At 49.0% G+C, this 22397-nt stretch overlaps 1 protein-coding gene across 1 annotated transcript; it reads right to left on the bottom strand.

The window, feature by feature from the left end:
* Positions 1-3688: 3688 nt before the first annotated feature.
* Positions 3689-20672, bottom strand: RDH13 (retinol dehydrogenase 13). Its single transcript, NM_001075345.2, is given in 7 exon segments — positions 3689-5758; positions 7552-7653; positions 8406-8618; positions 13144-13248; positions 15888-16043; positions 18108-18226; positions 20491-20672. Coding segments are annotated over 7 exon segments (1008 nt in total). The 5' UTR covers positions 20556-20672; the 3' UTR covers positions 3689-5510.
* Positions 20673-22397: the final 1725 nt, after the last annotated feature.

Raw genomic sequence — 22397 nt, 5'->3', positions numbered from 1 at the left:
AAAGGCAGATCAGGCCTCGAGGGAACCCCTGAATCTGCTCGAGCATCCACCCCAAAACCAAAATCTGTCTGTCTTACTATTTTGTGCCTTTCACCAACTCTTCTGACATTAACAGGGGGCTATCCCCGACCACCTTTCTCTGGAAAAAGTCAACCTAGGGCTTTAGTTAATAAGTCTCCTGGGCATGAAAGGAATATTTCTATTTTAACCCCTCTGATGGCTTTCTAGCTTGCCTGACAGGTTTATCCATAGTCTTGCAATTAACACACATGATTGTTCACAACTCCCCAGCCTTGAAAGGCTCGGGAAGCCAAAACATTCTAAAAGTCCTAATGAGCATAGAGTCCTTTAAGGGATGAAAAATTATTAGACTAGATAGTACTGGTAAAGACTTCATTACTGGGCCAATGCTTGCTGCCAAGTGCCCACATCCCTTACCCACTGTGCACCTGGGAGTGCATTGGTTAACATGGTTGGAATGTAAGAAAAACAAGCAGCAGCCTTGGAATTAACCTCATCAGACCTTTGAGCTAATTGGTTCTTTGAGCTAATTGGTTCTCACTGCACCTTTGCTCCATGAGAATGTAACTTTATTTAGTATTTTCTTAGGCTGGGAAAAATAGAGAAAAAACACTTCAAGGGAAAATAAGTTTTCTGGTTGAGCAGCCTTTATCAAAAAAGGGTCATAAAATGTCCACAGGCCTCCAAGGCCAGAAGATATTATACACAACACTGTTTATGGGAAAGGTATGCAGAAAAAATCCTGGTTTTGATAAAGACAAAACAGATGTAATGTTTGGGCTGACTCTGTATGACTTTGCATCTTTCATTTCCCTCTATGTACAAGTCAAGGTATAAAAGTTCCTTTTGAAAATAAAGTTATGGGCCTCGCTCACCGAAGCTTGGTCTCCCCGTGTCATTCTTTTCGTTTTCCCTCCTTTTCTCTCTCTGTTCTTCCTTCAGGACGACTCCTTGGGGCACAGGGGCTCTCTGAGTTCACTTTTTTGCCTGGGCTTCTAAGACCCGATGGGGAAGGCGCCCTGCATCTTCACTAGGGAGGGGGCATCTTGCGTCCTCACCCCACCAAGAGGGCACCTGCGGCCTCCATGAACAGAGCAAGTTCCATGCCAGGAGCTTTACTGGCTTCCTGTGCTTATCAAGGAAGATCAAGCCCTGCTCTCTGCTTTGCTATCCTTTCACCTAGGTCGTCATCCTGAGGGTACCCCTGGATCCTGCTGGGGCTGGACCCCGGCAGCTAATTATCTCTGTAACAGAACAAAGTGGTAAATTCCATTATGTTTATCGGGATATGGCCACAGGACTATTGATAAATACCCACTGTTTATCTAGTCTTGTGACACATGAATCATGGGTTAACTTTGATCATATCTTTTATCTTGTCCCGACTAGTTTCAAGGAATTTGGGGAGGTGGATTTGAGCATGTACACTTAGGGTATATAAGGTTTTCACAAAAACTGGTTGGGGTCCTTGGCTAAGAGGAGACTCTGCCTTGGGCCCACCGGTGTAATAAACTGCACTCCACTATCTGCATTGGCCTTCTGAGTGAGTTTGTTTCCCAGAATGCGTGGCTACAACATAGAACTAACACCCAAAAAAGATGTCCTTTTCATTACAGGGGACTGGAATGCAAAAGTAGGAATTCAAGACACACCTGGAGTAACAGCAAATTTGGCCTTGGAGTACAGAATGAAGCAGGGCAAAGGCTAATAGTTTTGCCACGAGAATGCACTGGTCATAGCACACACCCTCTTCCAACAACACAAGAGAAGACTCTACACATGGACATCACCAGAGGTCAATACCAAAATGAGATTTATTATATTCTTTGCAGCCAAAGATGGAGAAGATCAACACAGTCAGCAAAAACAAGACCAGGAGCTGACTATGGCTCAGATCATGAACTCCATATTGACTTTAAAAATGTTTCACATCAAAAAATTCTTAAACTCTTTTTTCAAATTGGCTCCATTCCCAGGTACTGGGGGGAGGACTGGACATATCTTTTAGGGGAAGCACATGCATTCAACCCGCCACAGAGCCCTGCCTTGTGATGACGTCAGTAATTGCTGGACCCCGTCTTACAGGAGGAATCCTCAGGATGTTACTGAACCCAAAGCCTGCCACACCCCTGGCTTGTACTTCTGTGAAATGGAATTCCTTCTCGCCTTTGCCTGGGGTGAAGGTCAGCTCAGATTAAACCCTGTTTGTTTTTATTTTTAATTGGAATATAATTGCTTTACAACGTTTTTTAGCTTCTGCTGTACAACACGAATCAGCCATGTGAAATAAGTCACTCAGTCGTGTCCAACTCTCTGCAACGGAATTTTCCAGGGCACAGTACTGGAGTGGGTAGCCTTTCCCTTCTCCAGGGGATCTTCCCAAACCAGGGATCAAACCCAGGTCTCCTGCATTGCAGGCAGATTCTTTACCAGCTGAGCCATCAGGGAAGCCATGTGTATACATATATCCCCTCCCTCCTGAACCTCCCTCCACCCCCATCCCACCCTCTGGGTCGTCACAGAGCACTGAGCTGAGCTCCCCGTCTACACAGCAGCTTCCCACTAGCCATCTAGTTTACACATGGTCGTGTGCACACGTCAGTTCAGCTTAACCCCTTCATGTTCTGTGATCGGCAGCCCAAACCATCCCGACAGAATCTCCAAGTCCAAAGGGCAGCATGAAGGACGTGACCCCGGCCTGGTCTCTCGTGAAGAGCCCATCCAAGCACCGCCTTCCACGGTGGGCCCTGGGTCTGTGCACGACTTTGTCGCTGTCTCCTCTCTGGGCTGCTTCTGTGGGTTTGGGTTATGTTTTGCCAATCTTGTTGTAGATCGGTTTGATCATCTTCCATCCGTCTGAAGGTTGTAGCTGGGTTTGTGACCCACCTCAAAGCCTTCAGAGAAGCAGTCAAAGGTGAAGCTGATGTGTGACTCCACACTTGTGGTCTTCGGGGTTTCTCAGTTTCAGAAAGGAAGCGGATGTTGGTTGTGAAGGTTTGTGGTTAGCATCAGCTGTGAGCCGCAGGCTGCTTGCATGTATGTAACAGACAAATCTCTGTGTGGTCAGAGGTTCTCATGGACATTTGGACCTACAACCCTCCCCCGGAAAGAGAGTGGGCTGTGGGATCACACTCTGAATTCCAACCCCTCTTCTTGCTAACACACCCCAAGTTTTTTTTTTTTTATTTGAAAGCAGATAGTGGGGAGTTTTTGATTTTAAAAATCTGTTTTTTCCGTTGATTTGCTTGTCAACAACCCTGGTGAAGCTGATTCTTCTTAATTTAAGCAGAAAGGATCTTTGCTTAAGGATTTTGAAAAGAACAGTGTCGGCGGAAAAGTGGGTGCCCCCAAGGTGTTCCTAATCCACAGAACCTTCTACTTTATATGGCAAATGGGGTAGCAAGGGGGATGATGAGTTTAGGTTCCTAACAGCCAATGTCAAAGGAGGAAGACGATCCTGGATTGTCTGGATGGGCCAAGCAATATCAAGAGGCCCTTAAACAATGAGAGGAGGGACTTCCCTGGTGGTCCAGTGCTTAAGAGTCCGTGCTTCCACAGCGGGGGCTGTGGGTTTGATCCCAGGTCAGGGAACTAAGATCCCACCTGCCAAGGAGCAACCACGGTAGACAGCCCTCACTCCCAAATGAAAGAGGCCGAAACAACCAAATAATTTTTTTCTTTTTAATCCCATTGTCTTTAAAAAAAGGAGTGAGTGTCCAGGTGCGGCCCACAGAGAAGACAGCGGGCACAGACGGGGAGGTGGGCCCGGCCACCCCACACCAGTCCTCTGGCCATTGTCCACCCAACGTGGGAACAGGAGCAACACTCACCGTGTCCATGGAGCACCGGGGTGTCTTAAACGCTTCCTCCCCACCCACCCCTCAGCACTGATGGCATTTGGGACAGGGTCCTTCTCTACCCTTTTGCGCATCGTACGATGTGGCCTCCACAGTTCTCCGAAGTATTAAATATTTTAACATTAAGATACTTTTTACCTCAATAACTGAGCTCTGTGGGGTCCGCTCCATGCTGTGCCCAAGCGGAGCGTCAGCCCCACTTCTAACTCGGAAGGCGCCCAGACCTCAAGGACTGTCACCACGTGAAAGGAGGAACAGGCCCCTTTAGCCTCCAAAAGTCTAAACTTCTGAGCCGTTTACTGCCCTGGTGACAGTTATGTCGACAGCCCATTTTCTAAATGTAATAAATCCAAGTTCTTTGGGGCCAGCTCCTTAGCACTCCCCCCGCCACACACACACACACGTAAAGGAAGAAAGTGAAACCGATGACTCAGTTACAGTTTTTTGGGTTTTTTCCTATTAAAGAGCAAGTTGGAGAGTCTGTGACTGAAGTCCCCACAGGAGCTGCAGTGATGGTCGTGGCCCCGGCCCTCCGGGCTCCTCAGTGGTTCCTCCCTGCCCGCCCCCCGACCCCATGACGTCGCCAGCATGACACGGAGACAACAGGGTCTGTTCCTGCGGGCGTCTCCAGCACCTCGCTGGGGTCCGGCACGTGGCAGGTCGTCAGGAAAGATGCACTGGCAAGGTAGGTGCAGCTGCCGGTCCCCGAGCCAGGGGAACTCGGCCCCGTGCGATGAGGTAGTCCGGGGAACAACTGGGGAAGCCAAGGCTCAGAGGAGACCGGAGGTGCACACAGCCACACGGCAGACCGCGGACTCACTCAAGCAGCATCAGACAACCTGCCCACCGGCCACCCTGTCTCAGGCACGGTCCACACCAGAGGCAGGTGACACTGCCCCCAAGACTCCTGGTGTGGATTCCCAGAGGAGGCGTCCACTGGCCCAGCTCACCTGTTGGCAGCAGGGCACACTTTGCCAGCCAGCCCCGGGCCAGATGCTCGCCTGGGGGCCAATCCACTGCGGCCAGAAAAGAGCCAATGCCACCATCTAAAGGGAGCCACAGGCATGGCAGTCAGCACCCCTTGGACAATTTCTTGTTGTTCAGTCACTCAGTCATGTCCAACTCTGCAACCCCATGGACTGCAGCACGCCAGGCTTCCTGTCCTTCACTGTCTCCAAGAGTTTGCTCAAATTCATGTCCATCGAGTCGGTGATGCCATCCAACCATCTCATCCTCTGTTGTCCCTTCTCCTCCTGCCTTCCATCTTTCCCAGCATCAGGGGCTTTCCAATGAGTCAGTTCTTCTCATCAGGTGGACAAAATGTTGGAGCTTCAGCTTCAGCATCAGTCCTTCCAATGAATATTCAGGGTTGATTTCCTTTAGGATGGACTGGTTGACTCTCAAGAGTCTTCTCCAGCATCACAGTTTCAAAGACTCAGTGCTCAGCCTTCTTTATGGTCCAACTCTCTCATCCAAACATGACTACTGAGAAAACCATAGTGCTGACTAGCCGGACCCTTGTCAATACTGCCACCTGGTGGGTGCAGCGGGCATGACAGCTAGGTTTGGCGAGTAGCTGCTCCACCCTGGTGGCTCTGCCTCCCTGGCGGCTTCCACGCCTGGTCCCAGCGGTTATTTGGGGAGCGGCTGTCCCGTCTTCCCATGGGATCCATGGGACATCTCCAAGCCCACCAGGCGGACACTTTCAGCCCAAAGCCTCTTGGCTACTTCCTCATCCTCAGCTTCTGGGGCCGGAGGCTTCTCTTTGAGTACATCAAAGTACTTTCCAGAAACGCCCTCCAACTCCTCCGCCACGGCCAGGTAGACGCTGGGCTGGGCCGCCAGCTCGGGGCTCTTGACCAGCAGCCAGAAGATGGGCCCTGCAGTCAGTCCACAGAGAGTTCAGTCCAGACGCTGACAGAGGAAGGTACACCTCACCCCAGGTTGCTAAGCGCCCACCAAAGCCAGAAGGGTCCCTGGAGTCCCACAGAGCTCACTCCAGGCCTTTGCCACTCTGGTTCCTTACACAGGAGCTCCCTTCCCTGGCATTGCCCAGACAAATCAATTCCAGATGCAGGAACCAGCCTGAAAGCTGCCTCCTCCAGGAAGCCCCCCTGGCTTTTCCTAGGCAAATGGAAGGTCCAAGTCCTCATCCCACCAGATCTTTCTTTTTGCTTTGTTTTATGGGATCTTAGTTCCCCAACCAGGGATTGAACCTGTGGCCCCCGCAGTGAAGGCATAGTTTTAACTACCGGACCACCAAGGAAGTACCCCCACCACCCCGATCTTTCTTTAAACTAACTTTTGTGTATTATCTCCAGTGCCAGCCTCAGCTTAAGATTCTTGATACCTAGCCGCCACCAATTAAAATGTTTGCCAGGATAACAAACACTAGTATAAAGCTCTCACTATTTATTCAGCCTAAACCTGGGCCAGGTACTGTGCTGGCCCTTTTAAGGGCGGTCTCATCTAGTCCTCCCTACTGTGAGACAGGTACTACTATGAGACTTACTGGCAGATAAGGAAAATAGGGATTTGGAAAGAAGTCCCTTCCCTGGGTGGCCCAGCCAGTTTGGGATGAAACTGGAGCTATCCCAAGCATGGCTGGACTCCAAGCAGTCAGCCCCACGACCTCCTCCTCTGAAACACTTCTCACTGGTCATTGGAAGAACTGATGCTGAAGCTGAAGCCCCAGTACTCTAGCCACCTGACGCAAAGAGTCAACTCATTAGAAAAGACCCTGATGCTGGGAAAGATTGAAGGCAGGAGGAGAAGGGGGCAACAGAGGATGAGACGGTCGGATGGCACCACCAACTCAATGGATGTGAGTTTGAGCAAGTTCTGGGAGATGGTGATGGACAGGGAGGCTTGGCATGCTGCAGTCCATGGGGTCGCAAAGAGTCAGACACAACTGAACAGCTGAACAACATAAGGCTCTGGCCTATTTCCCAGGGTGTTCTGAGGCTGGCAGGCTGGGCAGACACATGAAAGTGACTTGGTACCAGGGAAGACACAGGAGAAAAAGAAGATACAGGATAAAGCAGGAAAAGTCCCTGAGATAGACTCTGAGTGTGATGTTAATTTTATGTGTGGGGATCTTCCCTGATGGTCCAGTGGTTAAGACTTAGAGCTGCCAATGCAGGCAGCACAGGTTCGATTCCTCGTCAGGGAACTAAGATCCCACATGCGAAGCGGCCAAAAGGTAAAAGAGATAGAAAATGTATGTGTGAACTTACTGAGCTACGAGATGCCCAGAGAGCAGGGAGAATACTGTTTCCAGGGTGTCTGTGAGGGTGTGTGTAAAGACTGAAATCCACCCTCCCAAGGTGGGCGGGCACTGAGAAGTTAACTGGGGGTGAGACGTTGAGCCCGGACGTCCAGCCCTCTTGGCTTTTTGAGTCAGCGTGGGACTTACACCAGCACTTCCCCTGGACCTCAGGCCTTCGGGTTTGGGCTGGAACTACAGGGCCAGCATTCCTGGGCCGCTGACATACAGGTCAGGCCCCCACAGATGCATGAGCCAAACCCTCCTAGTCAATCTCTCTAAATACCCCTGTATATCCTATTGGTTCAGTTTCCCAGGAGAACCCTAATACACTGAGGAAGGGCCCTGGGCTCCAAGCTGGGAGGACAGGGGTTCAGCTAAGGGACCCCAGGCCGGGAGGGGACTTACCAAGCGTGAAGCTGGAGAAGGCGGAGCTGTGCATGCCCGTGTGTCTGCCCAGCTCTGTCCTGGCCACACCGGGATGCAAGGCGTTGACAGTCACGCCTGTGCCTGGGACAGAAGGGAAGAGTGAGGCGAGCAGACAGCAGGTTCACCCCTTACCAGGAAGGCTGATGCTGCCCGCCCTGGGCTCTGGGGCTCCCCCGAGTCTACATCACCCTCCTGCTCTGAAACCTTCACATCCATGCTTTTATCTTGCACGGCAGCTGTCTCACAGCTGCCCAGAGCAAAGCTTCTGAACCTGAGTGTATAAACATCACCTGGAGGGCTGGAGAAGCCCAGACCGCTAGGCTCCATGCCCAGAGTCCAAAGCAGTGGGTCAGGGAGGGGCTGGGTTGCTGCAGTTATGACAAGTGCTCAGGTGAGCTCACACTGCCGGTCATCAGACCCTCTTTGAGAAGCCAGGGCAAAGGGCAGGCTCTTCAGCTTTGGCACTACGGACACTGAGCTGGGATCATTCTTTATCCTGTGCATTGTAGGATGTTGAGCACCACCCCGGCCTCTGCTCACGAGATGCCTCTCCCAAACCGCCCCTCTTCCCCAGACAGACAGCCAAAAACATCTCCAGATACTGCCAAAGCTCCACTGGCCTAGAACAGCAAAGGCTCGGAGCCTGTGTGGGAGGAGCAGAGAAGAACGCGGAGATCGACTGTCTGTCTGCGTCGGGCCTAAGTGTGTCATGGGTTGGCCTGCTCTGTCCTGGAGCCACCGCTTGACCTCCCATCCACCCAGGGTCACGGCAGGACCGCCTCAGGCTCGAAGCCAACGGAGAGGGGAGCCCAGCGAGGCTCAGTCACGCGCACCTTGAAGCCGCCGGCTCAGCTCCTTGGTGGAGACGACGACGGCCAGCTTGCTCTGGCAGTAGGCTGCCTTCGTGTCATACTTCCTCTTCTCCCAGTTCAAGTCCTCGAAGTCTATGTGCCCAGCAACGTGGGCCAAGGACGAGACGTTGATGATGCGCGAAGGGGCGGAGGCTTTCAGCTTGTCCAGTAGCAAGTTCGTCAAAAGGAAGTGGCCTGGAAGAAGGAAAACAGAAAGACAACTTTTCCTCAATTCTTGTCCCAGGCATAGGACCCTACTGAGAACATCACCTTATTGCCTCCTTCCATAACCTGTGTTTCTCAGCAGGGTCCCCCTCTGCCCTCCAGGGGGCATTTGGCAAAGTCTGGAAGCAATCTCCATCCTTGGAGCTGAGGACCGTATGGGAGTGCTACTGCCACCAAGTGGGTGAGGCCAGGGGTGCAGCTAAAAGTCCCACAGTGCAGGAGCTGCCTGGGGGCCTTCTGCTTAGGATGCTGGGATTTCACTGCTGCAGCCTGGGTGCAATCCCTGCCCAGTAAACTGAGATCCTACAAGCCCTGTGATGCACCCCAAAAAAAAAAAATCCTGCAATGCACAAAACAGTCCCCACAACTAATTATCACAAACTCCTGTGACAGCCCTCTATGAGGGCTGTCTGTCTCTCAAAATCCTTTCTCCGTTTCTTTTCCAGTAATAGAATTTTGGGTTACCCATGAGACTGCCCAGTAAACAACTACATTTCCCAATCTCTGCTGCAGCTCCACCAGGTCACATGACTGAGTCCCAGCCAGCAGCGGATGAAGATAGTCACATGTGTGTTACAGGCGAATTGTGCGTGCTTAAGTTGTTCATACTGTTCATGGGGTTCTCAAGGCAAGACTACTGAAGTGGTTTGCCATTCCCTTCTCCAGTGGACCACATTGTGTCAGGCCTCTCCACCTGACCCGCCCGTCTTGGGTTGCCCCACGGGCATGGCTTAGTTTCATTGAGTTAGACAAGGCTGTGGTCCTAGTGTGATTAGACTGACTAGTTTCCTGTGAGTATGGTTTCCGTGTGTCTGCCCTCTGATGCCCTCTTGCAATACCTACCACCTTATTTGGGTTTCTCTTACCTTGGATGTGGGGTATCTCTTCACGGCTGCTCCAGCAAAGCGCAGCCGCTGCTCCTTACCTTGGATAAAGGCAAAATGATAGGATACTGAAAGAGGAACTCCCCAGGTCAGTAGGTGCCCAATATGCTACTGGAGATCAGTGGAGAAATAACTCCAGAAAGAATGAAGGGATGGAGCCAAAGCAAAAACAATACCCAGCTGCGGATGTGACTGGTGATAGAAGCAAGGTCCGATGCTGTAAAGGGCAATATTGCATAAAAACCTGGAATGTCAGGTCCATGAATCAAGGCAAACTGGAAGTGGTCAAACAAGAGATGGCAAGAGTGAATGTCAACATTCTAGGAATCAGCGAACTGAAATGGACTGGAATGGGTGAATTTAACTCAGATGACCATTCTGTCTACTTCTGCGGGCAGGAATCCCTCAGAAGAAATGGAGTAGCCACCATGGTCAACAAGAGAGTCCAAAATGCAGTACTTGGATGCAATCTCAAAAACGACAGAATGATCTCTGTTCGTTTCCAAGGCAAACCATTCAACACCACAGTAATCCAAGTCTATGCCCCAACCAGTAACGCTGAAGAAGCTGAAGTTGAACGGTTCTATGAAGACCTACAAGACCTTTTAGAACTAACACCCAAAAAAGATGTCTTTTTCATTATAGGGGACTGGAATGCAAAAGTAAGAAGTCAAGAAACACCTGGAGTAACAGGCAAATTTGGCCTTGGAATACCGAATGAAGCAGGGCAAAGACTAATAGAGTTTTGCCAAGAAAATGCACTGGTCATAGCAAATACCCTCTTCCAACAACACAAGAGAAGACTCTACACATGGACATCACCAGATGGTCAACACCGAAATCAGATTAATTATATTCTTTACAGCCAAAGATGGAGAAGCTCTATACAGTCAACAAAAACAAGACCAGGAGCAGACTGTGGCTCAGATCATGAACTTCTTATTGCCAAATTCAGACTGAAATTGAAGAAAGTAGGGAAAACCACTAGACCATTCAGGTATGACCTAAATCAAATCCCTTATGATTATACAGTGGAAGTGAGAAATAGATTTAAGGGACTAGATCTGATGGACAGAGTGCCTGATGAACTATGGACGGAGGTTCGTGACATTGTACAGGAGACAGGGATCAAGACCATCCCCATGGAAAAGAAATGCAAAAAAGCAAAATGGCTGTCTGAGGAGGCCTGACAAATAGCTGTGAAAAGACGAGAAGCGAAAAGCAAAGGAGAAAGGAAAGATATAAGCATCTGAATGCAGAGTTCCAAAGAATAGCAAGGAGAGATAAGAAAGCCTTCCTCAGCGATCAATGCAAAGAAATAGAGGGAAACAACAGAATGGGAAAGACTAGAGATCTCTTCAAGAGAATTAGAGATACCCAGGGAACATTTCATGCAAAGATGGGCTCGATACAGGACAGAAATGGTATGGACCTAACAGAAGCAGAAGATATTAAGAAGAGGTGGCAGGAATACACAGAAGAACTGTACAAAAATTATCTTCACGACCAAGATAATCACGATGGAGTGATCACTCACCTAGAGCCAGACATCCTGGAATGTGAAGTCAAGTGGGCCTTAGAATGCATCACTACGAACAAAGCTAGTGGAGGTGAAGGAATTCCAGTTGAGCTCTTTCAAATCCTGAAAGATGATGCTGTGAAAGTGCTGCACTCAATATGCAAGCAAATTTGGAAAACTCAGCAGTGGCCACAGGACTGGAAAAGGTCAGTTTTCATTCCAATCTCAAAGAAAGGCAATGCCAAAGAATGCTCAAACTACCACACAGTTGCACTCATCTCACACGCTAGTAAAGTAATGCTCAAAATTCTCCAAGCCAGGCTTCAGCAATATGTGAATCGTGAACTTCCAAATGTTCAAGCTGGTTTTAGAAAAGGCAGAGGAACCAGAGATCAAATTGCCAACATCCGCTGGATCATCGAAAAAGCAAGAGAGTTCCAAAAAAACATCTATTTCTGCTTTATTGACTATGCCAAAGCCTTTGACTGTGTGGATCACAACAAACTGTCGAAAATTCTGAAAGAGATGGGAATACCAGACCACCTGATCTGCCTCTTGAGAAACCTATATGCAGGTCAGGAAGCAACAGTTAGAACTGGACATGGAACAACAGACTGGTTCCAAATAGGAAAAGGAGTACGTTAAGGCTGTATATTGTCACCCTACTTATTTAACTTATATGCAGAGTACATCATGAGAAACACTGGGCTGGAAGAAACACAAGCTGGAATCAAGACTGCTGGGAGAAATATCAATAACCTCAGATATGCAGATGACACCATACTTATGGCAGAAAGTGAAGAGGAACAAAAGCCTCTTGATGAACGTGAAAGTGGAGAGTGAAAAAGTTGGCTTAAAGCTCAACATTCAGAAAACTAAGATCATGGCATCTGGTCCCATCACTCCATGGGAAATAGATGGGGAAACAGTGGAAACAGTGTCAGACTTTATTTTTCTGGGCTCCAAAATCACTGCAGATGGTGATTGCAGCCATGAAATTAAAAGACGCTTACTCCTTGGAAGAAAAGTTAGGACCAACCTAGATAGCATATTGAAAAGCAGAGACATTACTTTGCCAACAAAGGTCTGTCTAGTCAAGGCTATGGTTTTTCCTGTGGTCATGTATGGATGTGAGAGTTGGACTGTGAAGAAAGCTGAGCGCCGAGGAATTGATGCTTTTGAACTGTGGTGTTGGAGAAGACTCTTGAGAGTTCTTTGGACTGCAAGGAGATCCAACCAGTCCATTCTGAAGGAGATCAGCCCTGGGTGTTCTTTGGAAGGAATGATACTAAAGCTGAAACTCTAGTACTTTGGCCACCTGATGCGAAGAGTTGACTCATTGGAAAAGACTCTGATGCTGGGAGGGATTGGGGGCAGGAGGAGAAAGGGACGACAGAGGATGAGATGGCTGGATGGCATCAGTGACTCGATGGACGTGAGTCTGAGTGAACTACGAGAGCTGGTGATGGACAGGGAGGCCTGGCGTGCTGCAATTCATGGGGTCGCAAAGAGTCGGACACGACTGAGCAACTGAACTGAACTGAAGTTGCTCATTCCCTTCTCCAAGGGATCTTCCCCACCCAGGGATCAAACCCGGGTCTCCTGCACTGCAGGTAGATACTTTACCACCTGAGCCACCAGGGAAGCCATGTCACCCCCCAAACACCCCTAAAAAAAAAAGTCCTACCCTCCAGTACCTCGGAGTATAACCTTATTTAGAGAGAGGGTCTACAGAAAGGTGATAAAGTTTAAACAAGGTCATTAGGGTGGTCCCTAATCGTGTGTGACTGACACCTACCCAACGTCCCTCAGTCTTACTGATGGACTCAGAGTGACAACAGATAGACTGACACAGCAAGTGAAGGACAGATAGAGACTGGAGGACAGACAGACAAAGGGACAAGAGGCCAAGAGGCTGATGAAAGGTCCGGGACTGAAGGTGCAGCCAGGAACAGGGGGCTCCCCGAGCTGCCAGGTGAGCCCACGCACGGCCGCCTTGGAGAGTGGAGGAAGACCCCGCCCAGAGCCTGCGTCTGGTCCACGGGGGCCCCACCCACATCCCGGGCCGATGCCACTCAGCCGGCAGGCTCACCCAGGTAGTTAACGCCAAGCTGCATCTCAAAGCCGTCCTCCGTGGTCCAGTGCGGGCACCGCATCACGGCCGCGTTGTTGATCAGGATGTGAACGTGCTCCTCCTCTGGAAAACGGGGGTGAGGACAAACGGGACTCAGCTTCCCCCGCTATAAAATGGGTAACAGAACCTGCCAGGTAGGACGGCTTCATCATGACCCCCTCAAAAAGTACTTTCTGCAACCGAAGTGTCCATCAACAGAGGAATGGACAAAGAAGACACAGTACGACGGAGTATTATTTGGCCATAAAAAAGAAGGAAATGATGCCATCTGCAGCAACAGGGACGGACCCAGAGACGATCATACTAGGTAAAGTGAGCCAGAGAAAGGCAAAATTATGATACCACTTATCTGTTGTTATTGTTCAGTCACTATGTTTGTGTCCGAGTCTGCGACCACATGGACTGCAGCACACCGGGCTTCCCTGCCCTTCACTACCTCCCAGAGTTTGCTCAGACTCATGTCCATTGACTTAATGATGTCATCCAACTATCTCATCCTCTCATTTATATATGGAATCTAAAAAAAAAGGATACTAATGACTTTATTTACAAAACAGAAATAGACTCACAGACACAGAAAACTTATGGTTGCCAAGGTGCAGGGGGAGGGATTAATTAGGAATCTGGGATTAACATATGCCCGTTACTCTATATAAAACAGATAACCAACAAGGACCTACTGTATAGCACAGGGAACTATACTGAATACCTTGTAATAATCTATAATAGAAAAGAGTCTTAAAAAAAATGTATTTTTGTGAGCGTTCATGTGTGTATGTAACTAAATCAGAGTTCAAGTTTGTTATAAACCTGAAACTAACAAAACATTGTAAGTCAATTATATTTCAATAAAAATTTTAAAACACACACACACACAGGAATTCCCTGGCAGTCCAGTGGTTAGGACTCCACGCTTCCACAGCAAGGCACAAGGATTCAACCCCTGGTCGGGAACTAAGATCCTACAAGCCCCACAGTGGCAGGGAGAGAAACATACACGCACAAGACAGCCACGACAATAAAAGGAAAAAGTCCTGCCCGCACTGATCTCCAGGAGAGAGCTGGGGACAAAAAGCGAGGGGCGGTATCGGCTGGATAACAGGCTGCGGTTTATACAAAAAACCCAAGGGGTGGCGTATCCCCCCGTTTGCTTTATACACGCATCAACAGTCCCCCAGAGGACGCACAGCGGGGGAAGCAGTGAGCCCATCTGAGGACAGCAGCCAGGGAGCTAGTGGCGGCTGTGCCGGGAATATGTTTTCCTGTAGCCCCGTTTGCACTTTCTGAACATTTAAGCTTGCAAATGTTATTCCTGTTCGAAAAATAAATAAATATGTAAGTGGTTCTGAGACCGCGCAGCAAGCAGCAGGAAGAGTGAGTCAGCCATCAAGGAGATGAGAGTGCAAAGAAACGCCAGCCTCATGCCTGGCTCTGCAGAAGGAGACGCCCAGCGGAGAAGGTGGGCGTTCCTGGGTGCTCTGCGTCGTGCCTGCGGGTCCCCTCTGAGTCACTTGTCCTCACGGCCGACACGGCCCCAGGCACTCCGGACACAGAGCCTGAATCTGACTCACGTCTGTGTCCCCAGTCACCTCAGCGCCAAGGAGCCTGAGCAAACAGTGGGTGAGTCGGTGTTTCTGCCCTTCTCCTCCTGGTTAACTCTTCCTCTGCCTCCCTACACATCAAATCCGTTCCCAGCCTCTGCTTCTCCCAGGAGCCCAGCTCAGACAGAAGGACTCGGTTTTCCTGGACAGTGGGACTCAGTAACCTTCTTCTGTAAAGGACCGGGTAGCAAATGTTTTCGGTTTTGCAGGCGATTTGGTCTGTCTCCACTGAACTCTGCCCTCTCAGGACTAAAGCGGTCACAGACAATATGGAAATCAATGGGCCCAGCTGTGTGTCAATAAAACTTTACGGAGGTGATTTGTTGTTGTTGAGTCACTCAGTGGTGTCCAGCTCTTTCAACCCCATGGACTATAGCCCGCCAGGCTCCTCTGTCCATGGGATTCTCCAGGCAAGAATACTGGAGTGGGTTGCCATTTCCTTCTCCAGCAGATCTTCCTGACCCAGGGATCAAACTCACATCTCCTGCATTGACAGGCGGGTTCTTTAGCACTGAGCCACCAGGGAAGACCCTTTATGGAGATATATGCATACATATAGCTGAGTCACATTCTTCTACAGCAGAAACTAACACAACACTGTAAACAATTATACTCCAGTTAAAAAAAAAAAACCTTTAGGGAAACTAAAACCTGAATTTTTAACACAACACTGTAAACAATTATACTCCAGTTAAAAAAAAAAACCTTTAGGGAAACTAAAACCTGAATTCCAGGAGTTCCCTGGCGACCCAGTGGTTAGGACCCTGTGCTTTCACTGCGCAGGGAGCAGGTTCAAGCCCTGGCCCGGGAACTAACACCCTGAAAGCCATGCAGTGTGGCCAAAAAAACAAAACACCATCTGAATTCCAAATAAAAGTCACATGTCGTGAAATGTTATTCTTTTTTCTTTCCCGCATGTAAAAATGAAAAATATGTAAACATGAAAATGTCAGAAAAGAAAACAGTGTAAAATCTTCACCCAAAGACGGAACAAAAATGGGCAGTGACCGACACTCGGCTCCAGGGCCTGCCCGGTGTGCTCGATCCTCACGGCCTGGCCACTCAGGCCCTCCCTCACAAGCCCCGAGGCCTCTCTCTTGCCTTCAGTGACCTTCGCCGCGAACTCTCGGATGGACTTCAGGGAGGCCAAGTCCAGGTGCCGGGCGTTGACACGGTGATTGAGGGTCTCCCCTCGAATCTCCTTGGCCGCCGCTTCGCACTTCTCCATGTCTCGACAGGCCAGAATGATGTTGCCTCCTGGAAGAGCCAGACGAGAAAAAAAAATTTTTAATAAACATAAAAAAGATCCACTCCTAAGCGTACGTACCCAAGATAAATGAAAAGATAAGTCCATACGAAACTATGTACTCTAACATACACAGAGGCACTGTTGAGACAGAAACACCCCAAATGTCCATCACAGGAAGAATGAACATGGAGGGGGAGGGATAAAGTGGGAGTTTGGGACTAACATATACACTCTGCTGTATATAAAATAGATAACCAACAAGGACCTAGTGGAGAGCACAGGGAACTCTGACCAATATTCTGTAATGAGCTGAATGGGAAAGAACTTGAAAAAGAATAGATACATGTATGTTTAAAACGGAATCACTTTGCTGCACAACTGAAACTAACGCAACACTGTAAATCAGCTATCCTCCAATATTTAAAAAAAGCATTAAGGGAAACGTGGCCCATCCATCAGTGGAGTATTACTCAGCCGTGAAAAGGAAGGAAATCCCAAAGCATCCACACCACAGATGAGCATCACAAACACGATGCTCACTCAGTCAAAGCAAGAGGCATAAAAGCACAGTGTATGATTCCATTAATCTGAAATGCCCGGAGAGGCAAATCCACAGGAGGAAGATCAGCCGTTTCCCAGCTTTGCAGAGGACGGGACATTAAGAGGGCCACGGCTTAGAGGACCCAGGTGTTATTTCAGGGTGATGAAACATGTTCGACAATGGGGAGCAGTCATGGCTGCACATTTCTGTGAAGATACTAAAAATCCCAGAAGTGTGTATTTTAAATGTGTGAATTAAATATTTAATACACCCATTTAAAAAAAAACAAAAACTTTTTTTTCTTTTTTTCCAATTAGAAAAGTGAGGAAAAACAGGGTCTGAGAAAAGGATGGGCAACAAGGATGCTGACTGTGTGGGTCTTTGGGGCTCCCCTGGGGTGGACCAGCCGCTTCCTCCACACTGGCTGCCCCATCACAGCCCAGGACAGAGTGCATCAAGTCCGGGCTCCGTCCGTCCTCGCAGGGCCAGCCCGGCCCTTGGACGGCGGTGGGTGTGTCGGCCCAAGTTCCGGTCTCACCAGGTCCGGAAAGGAACACCTGCCCCTCCCTGGGGGAAACCCCGTGTGATGAGGCGCAGGGGCAGAGGACCGCCCACCATGGCCCCCATCACTCTGACCTTGGGGCGAACATGCAGCTCGGGCCTGGCTGATCCAGCAGGGCGCATTCACTGGCCACCGCGTCTCGAGCCCTCCAAGGAGGCCCTCCAAGGAGAGGTCCCGGCCTCCCCCAGCCCTCACGCCTGCCCCGGCCTCTCCCTCCTAACTCGTCTTCCAGCTGTTCAAACAAAAATCGGGACGCCTTCCTCTCTCGTGCCTGTCCCCCCAGAAACCCCACTAATTCTAAATTCAAAAGAGAGCTCTGTGGGGACTTCCCTGATGGTCTGGTAGTTAGGAATCCAAGCTTCCAGTGCAGGGGGCACAGATTTGATCTCTGGTCAGGGAACTAAGATCCTGCATGTCACACAGTGGGGCCAAAAATAAATAAATTTTTTAAAAAAGAGAGATCTGTGTGCTGAAGAGGGCACGTCTCCATAAGCCCACTCTGACCATGAGAAAAACATCAAACAGACCCAAATCGAAGGGGGCATTCTTTCTATTAAAGACCCAATCAGTAAGCTTGGAAGAGCCTGAAGTCAAGTCTTACTCCCAACCTCTGACCCAGGCCCCAACCCAGTCACCAGGAGTGAGTCCAACCAGCATAGGAGAGGGAGAGGCCGATGCAGAGAAAAACCCAACCAGAAACTGCTGAGCCTCCACGGGCTCCTCTGAGCCCCTGGACCCATCCGCCCCCTTCCAGGAACACCAGGCTTTGGGGCTTACACCAGCCTGCGTTTGTTTCTGCCACTTACAGAACCGAAAGAATCAGAAGCCTTAACACCCCCAGGTGAATCCCACCAACCACCACCAGGTCTTAACACCAGATCTTAACACCCCCAGGGGAATCCCATCGTCCACCACCAGATCTCGCTCCCGAGCCCCAAGCCAAGAAGCAGGTGCCCAATGGGACATCACCTCTTTTGGCCAGCTCCAAGGCAGTCTGCTTCCCGATGCCCGTGTTGGCACCAGTCACAATGACAGTCTTCCCGGGAATGGTGGCCTTGCTGGGACAAGCCCCACCGGCAACAAAGTCCCTGGAGGTAGGAAACAGGAGGTCAGTTCCATCTGTCTGTCCACTGTCACTGCAGGTGCCCCCAACGGTTACGATCTCAGACAAGTGACCACTCTGAGCTTGTGTTCCCCCAGTGGAAAGATGGGAACAATATCCCACAACCAAGGGAGCCCTGTGGTTACTCAGTACCTCCTGGTGTGGGGAAGCCTCCTCGTCATAACCATCCTTAGCTGATAAAGACCCCTGTGTTCAATCCCTACGGCTGTTGTAACATTTCACTAGGAGCTCAGTAGGTTAAACCACACAATGGTGTTTCCCTAGAGTCTGCAGTTCAGAGTCCCAGAAGGGTCTCAACAGAATAAAACTGAGGTGTCAGCAGAGCTGTGTTCCTTCTGGACGCGCAAGGGAGAATTGAGAATTGTTCCCGAGCCTTTTCCAGATTCTAAGGGCCGCCTGCATCCATGGGCTCGTGGCCCCTTCCTCCACCTTCAAAGTCAGCAACACAGCAGCGTCAAGTCTCTGGCTCTGATTCTCCCGCCTCCCTCTTGTGAGTACCGTTGTGATGACGCTGGGGCCACCTGGTGATCATCTCCCATCATGGAGGTCCTTAATGACATCTGCAGAGTCCCCTTTGACCGGTAAGGATACATAGTCATAGGTTCTAGGCATTAGGATGTGCAGGGCAGGAGGGCCTTATTCTGCTACTGTGTCCATATTCCAGAGGCTAAATACTGGAAACAACTAAATGTCCCCAATAGGAAGCTGGCCAGAGAAACAGAGTCCTCTCCAGACAAGAGGGTCATTTTTAATTAAAAATAAATAGTCATATTCCCCATCCCCAACTAGGGCATTCAGCTTTCTTTTATTCTTCCCATACTGGTATTTTTTATTATTATTATTTTTAAGCTTTTTCAGAACTAACAGACATCAGCATGAATAAAAATAAAAACAGCAGCCAATGAATTTTTTTTTGGCCATGCCTTCTGCTTTGAGGGTTCTTACTTCCCCAACCAAGGACTGAACAGTCAGGCCCCGGCATGAAAGCGCCAAGTCCTAACCCCCTGGACCGCCAGGGAATTTCCCGATGATTTCTATAAGGAAAAATTATTTCCATTTCCTAGAGCTTTCAAAAAAAAGGTGGTTAATATTTACAAAGCAGGAGTTTATAAAAAAACAAGATACCAGCTGGCTACACAAAAAAAGACTTTATTGGATCAGGAGGAACAACTTCAAAATGAAGCCTCATCACAGAGCAGATGAACAAGCCTAAACGTATTTATGCAAAGAGATTAACAGTCAATCAGTCTATCCTTCGACCCCTTATGAGAGGGGAAAAGAAAGATACTTCAATATTGCAATCACTTTCTGGCCTAACTCCCAGCTCTTGTGTAACTGTAATAAAATACGTATTGCTAATCCTGAACACTTAACGTAAGGTCTACCATCTTAAATTTTTAAGTGTACAGTATAACACTGTTACTACAAGCATAGCACAGTTATATTTTTAAGCGCTCAATAGTCACACTGTATGGCTCATAATAGCCAGGGCAAATGTAAAAGATTTCCATCTTCACAGAAAGTTCTACTGAATGGTGCTGCTATAGAATATTTGGTTGCGGTATTTTGGTTTGGAGTGGGGGGGATTTTTATATTGAAGAATAGTTGATATACAGTATTATGTATGGTACAGGTGTACAACATAATGCTTTACAATTTTTAAAGGTTATATTCCATTTATATCTATTATAAAAGAGTTGCTATATTCCCCTGGTTGTACAATATCTCCTTGTGGTTTATTTTATAACTAACAGTTTGCACCCCTTAGCCCCCTGTCTTGTTTTTATTTAGTGAATTCCAGGAACCACAGGAAAGAATAACGATCTTTTCATTGACTGAGTTGGACAATCCTAACTTGTTTCTCTGATTCCGGACAACGAGAGCTTAGGTGGCATACACGTTCCTTGCATCTGGGCCAGGACGTGACATATGGGAGGTGCCCAGTAGGTATCTGCTGAATGAATTAATTAATGCACTAAAAGTCCGGAAGCAACTAGACCAAAACGTTTACCAGAGCCGGGATCCGCCCCTCTCTCTGGCCGACCTTGGGCCGTGACCTGCCCGCTCGGGGCCCAGCCTTGTCCCCGCATTCTCTGGGAGCACTGCTGGATGAGTGGACTGGAGGACTCCTGGGTGGGCGAGGAGCTGGCGATCTACATCCGGCCCTCCCTCCCTGTCCAAGCCCACCGGCCCGCCGTTACCGCGCCTGAGAGACCCGCGCGAACTCACTTGAGCAGCACGGCGCCGCCCACGGCCGTGCCCAGCACGGACAGCGGCAGAACGTAGCGGCTCATGCCTGGCCGGAGCTGGAGTCTGACTGCAGCCGCCCGCACGCGCGAACCCCGGAGTCTGCACCTAGAGCGCGCCGCCCGGGACCCACGTGCGGAAGGGCACACGCCGCCGGAACCCACGCCTCAGGAAGGGGCGGGGCGGGGGAGGGGCCTCCAGGGTGGGACCTATGGGGACGGACTGCGAGCGCAGCTGCTGCTGGGAATGGTAGTTTCCGGGGCCGGGCCTCGGGGGCGGGGCCTACGCGCTGTTCCGATGACGTCACACTCCCTCTGCTTAAAAGTTCAGCTCGGTGCCGTAGGGACCCCAGGGTCCCAGCGAAGCAGCTGTCGCTTCCGGACCTGGTCCTCTATTTGTCTTTCAAATGGATCAGCCTGTTTCCTCCTCTAAAAATACGTGTGCCTACGAACTAGGTATGTATAAAACAAAACAGCTCCGAGACGATATTGTACAGCACAGGGACTACAGCCAGTATTCCATGAAAACTTTAAACCGAATGTAATCCGTGAAAAATTTGAATCACTGTTGTACACCTGAAACTAATGCAGTACTGAAAATCAAGTATACCTCAATGAAAACAAATAAATAAGTGGCATAAATATACGAGTTATTTGTCGACTTTCTGGGACAATTTAATAAATTCAATGCTCAGAATCCAAGACCTACAAGCCTAGGAGGTTCCCAGATTCCTGGAGTACTGAGCCAGGAGGTCATGGGGATGTAAACTTCGGGCCTGAGGGAGGAGGGGCCGGGAGTCTGGACCTCGGGTCTGAGGGAGGAGCTGGAGGCCTGAACTTCTGAGTCTGAGGAGGGGCCCACCCTAATTCAAAATGACGTCCCCCTAATTCACTACATCTGCAACAACCCTATTTCCGAATAAGATCGTATTCTGATGTCTACTACACATTAGGATTTCAACATATATAAATTTGTGCGGGTAGAAGGGAGAGGCAATTCAACTCATCCCACTTAATCAAAATAATCAAAAGTGGGAAGCAATCCAATTTTGTAATAGATATGTCCATCAACAGCTAAAGGAAAAAGTTATTTATAGTATATTCAGACAATGGAAAGAAAGTGAAAGTGAAGTCGCTCAGTCCTTTCGGACTTTTTGCAATCTGTGGACTGTAGCCTACCAGGGTGTTCCGATCTTGGCATTCTCCAGGCAAGAATACTGAAGTGAGTTGCCATTTCCTTCTGCTCAGACAATGGACTCTTTCTTAATAAAAGGAATGATCTATTGGTATTTGTACAATATGTTTGATTCCAGTTACATGACAGTCTAGGAGAGAGAATGAATACCAGTGTTTACCAAGGGTTGAGGGGGTGGGGGATGTAATTACTGCAAAGGGAACCTTTGGGGAGTTTTGGAAAGAGTGTCTTGGTTACACAGGAATTTATACACATGACAACATACATTCGTCAAGTCTCATCAGTATGTTCGCTGGATTTTATTCTATGTAAGACACTTCCCAAGTGGCGCTAGTGGTAAAAACAAACTCGCCTGCCAGTGCAGGAGATGTAAGAGGCACTGGTTCAATCACTGGGTCATGAAGATCCCCTGGAGGAGGAAATGGCAACCCACTCCAGTATTCTTGCCTGGAGAATCCCATGGACAGAGAAGCCTGGTGGGTTACAGTTCATGGGGTTGCAAAGAGTCGGACACGACTGAAGCGATTTAGCATGCACGCATTGCATGTAAATTATACTGCAATAAAACTGATGAAAAAGCAAAAAACAGAAACCACTGAAAAGATTTTCATAATTTAGTTTCAAAAATTATATCATCCAAGTAACTCTGATTTATGATTGGATTGAGTTTGTCAATAATCCACAGACACACTTTA

Source organism: Bos taurus, chromosome 18, assembly GCF_002263795.3.
Source record: "Bos taurus isolate L1 Dominette 01449 registration number 42190680 breed Hereford chromosome 18, ARS-UCD2.0, whole genome shotgun sequence".
Lineage (NCBI taxonomy): Eukaryota > Metazoa > Chordata > Mammalia > Artiodactyla > Bovidae > Bos > Bos taurus.
This window is presented reverse-complemented; position numbering and strand designations above follow the sequence as displayed.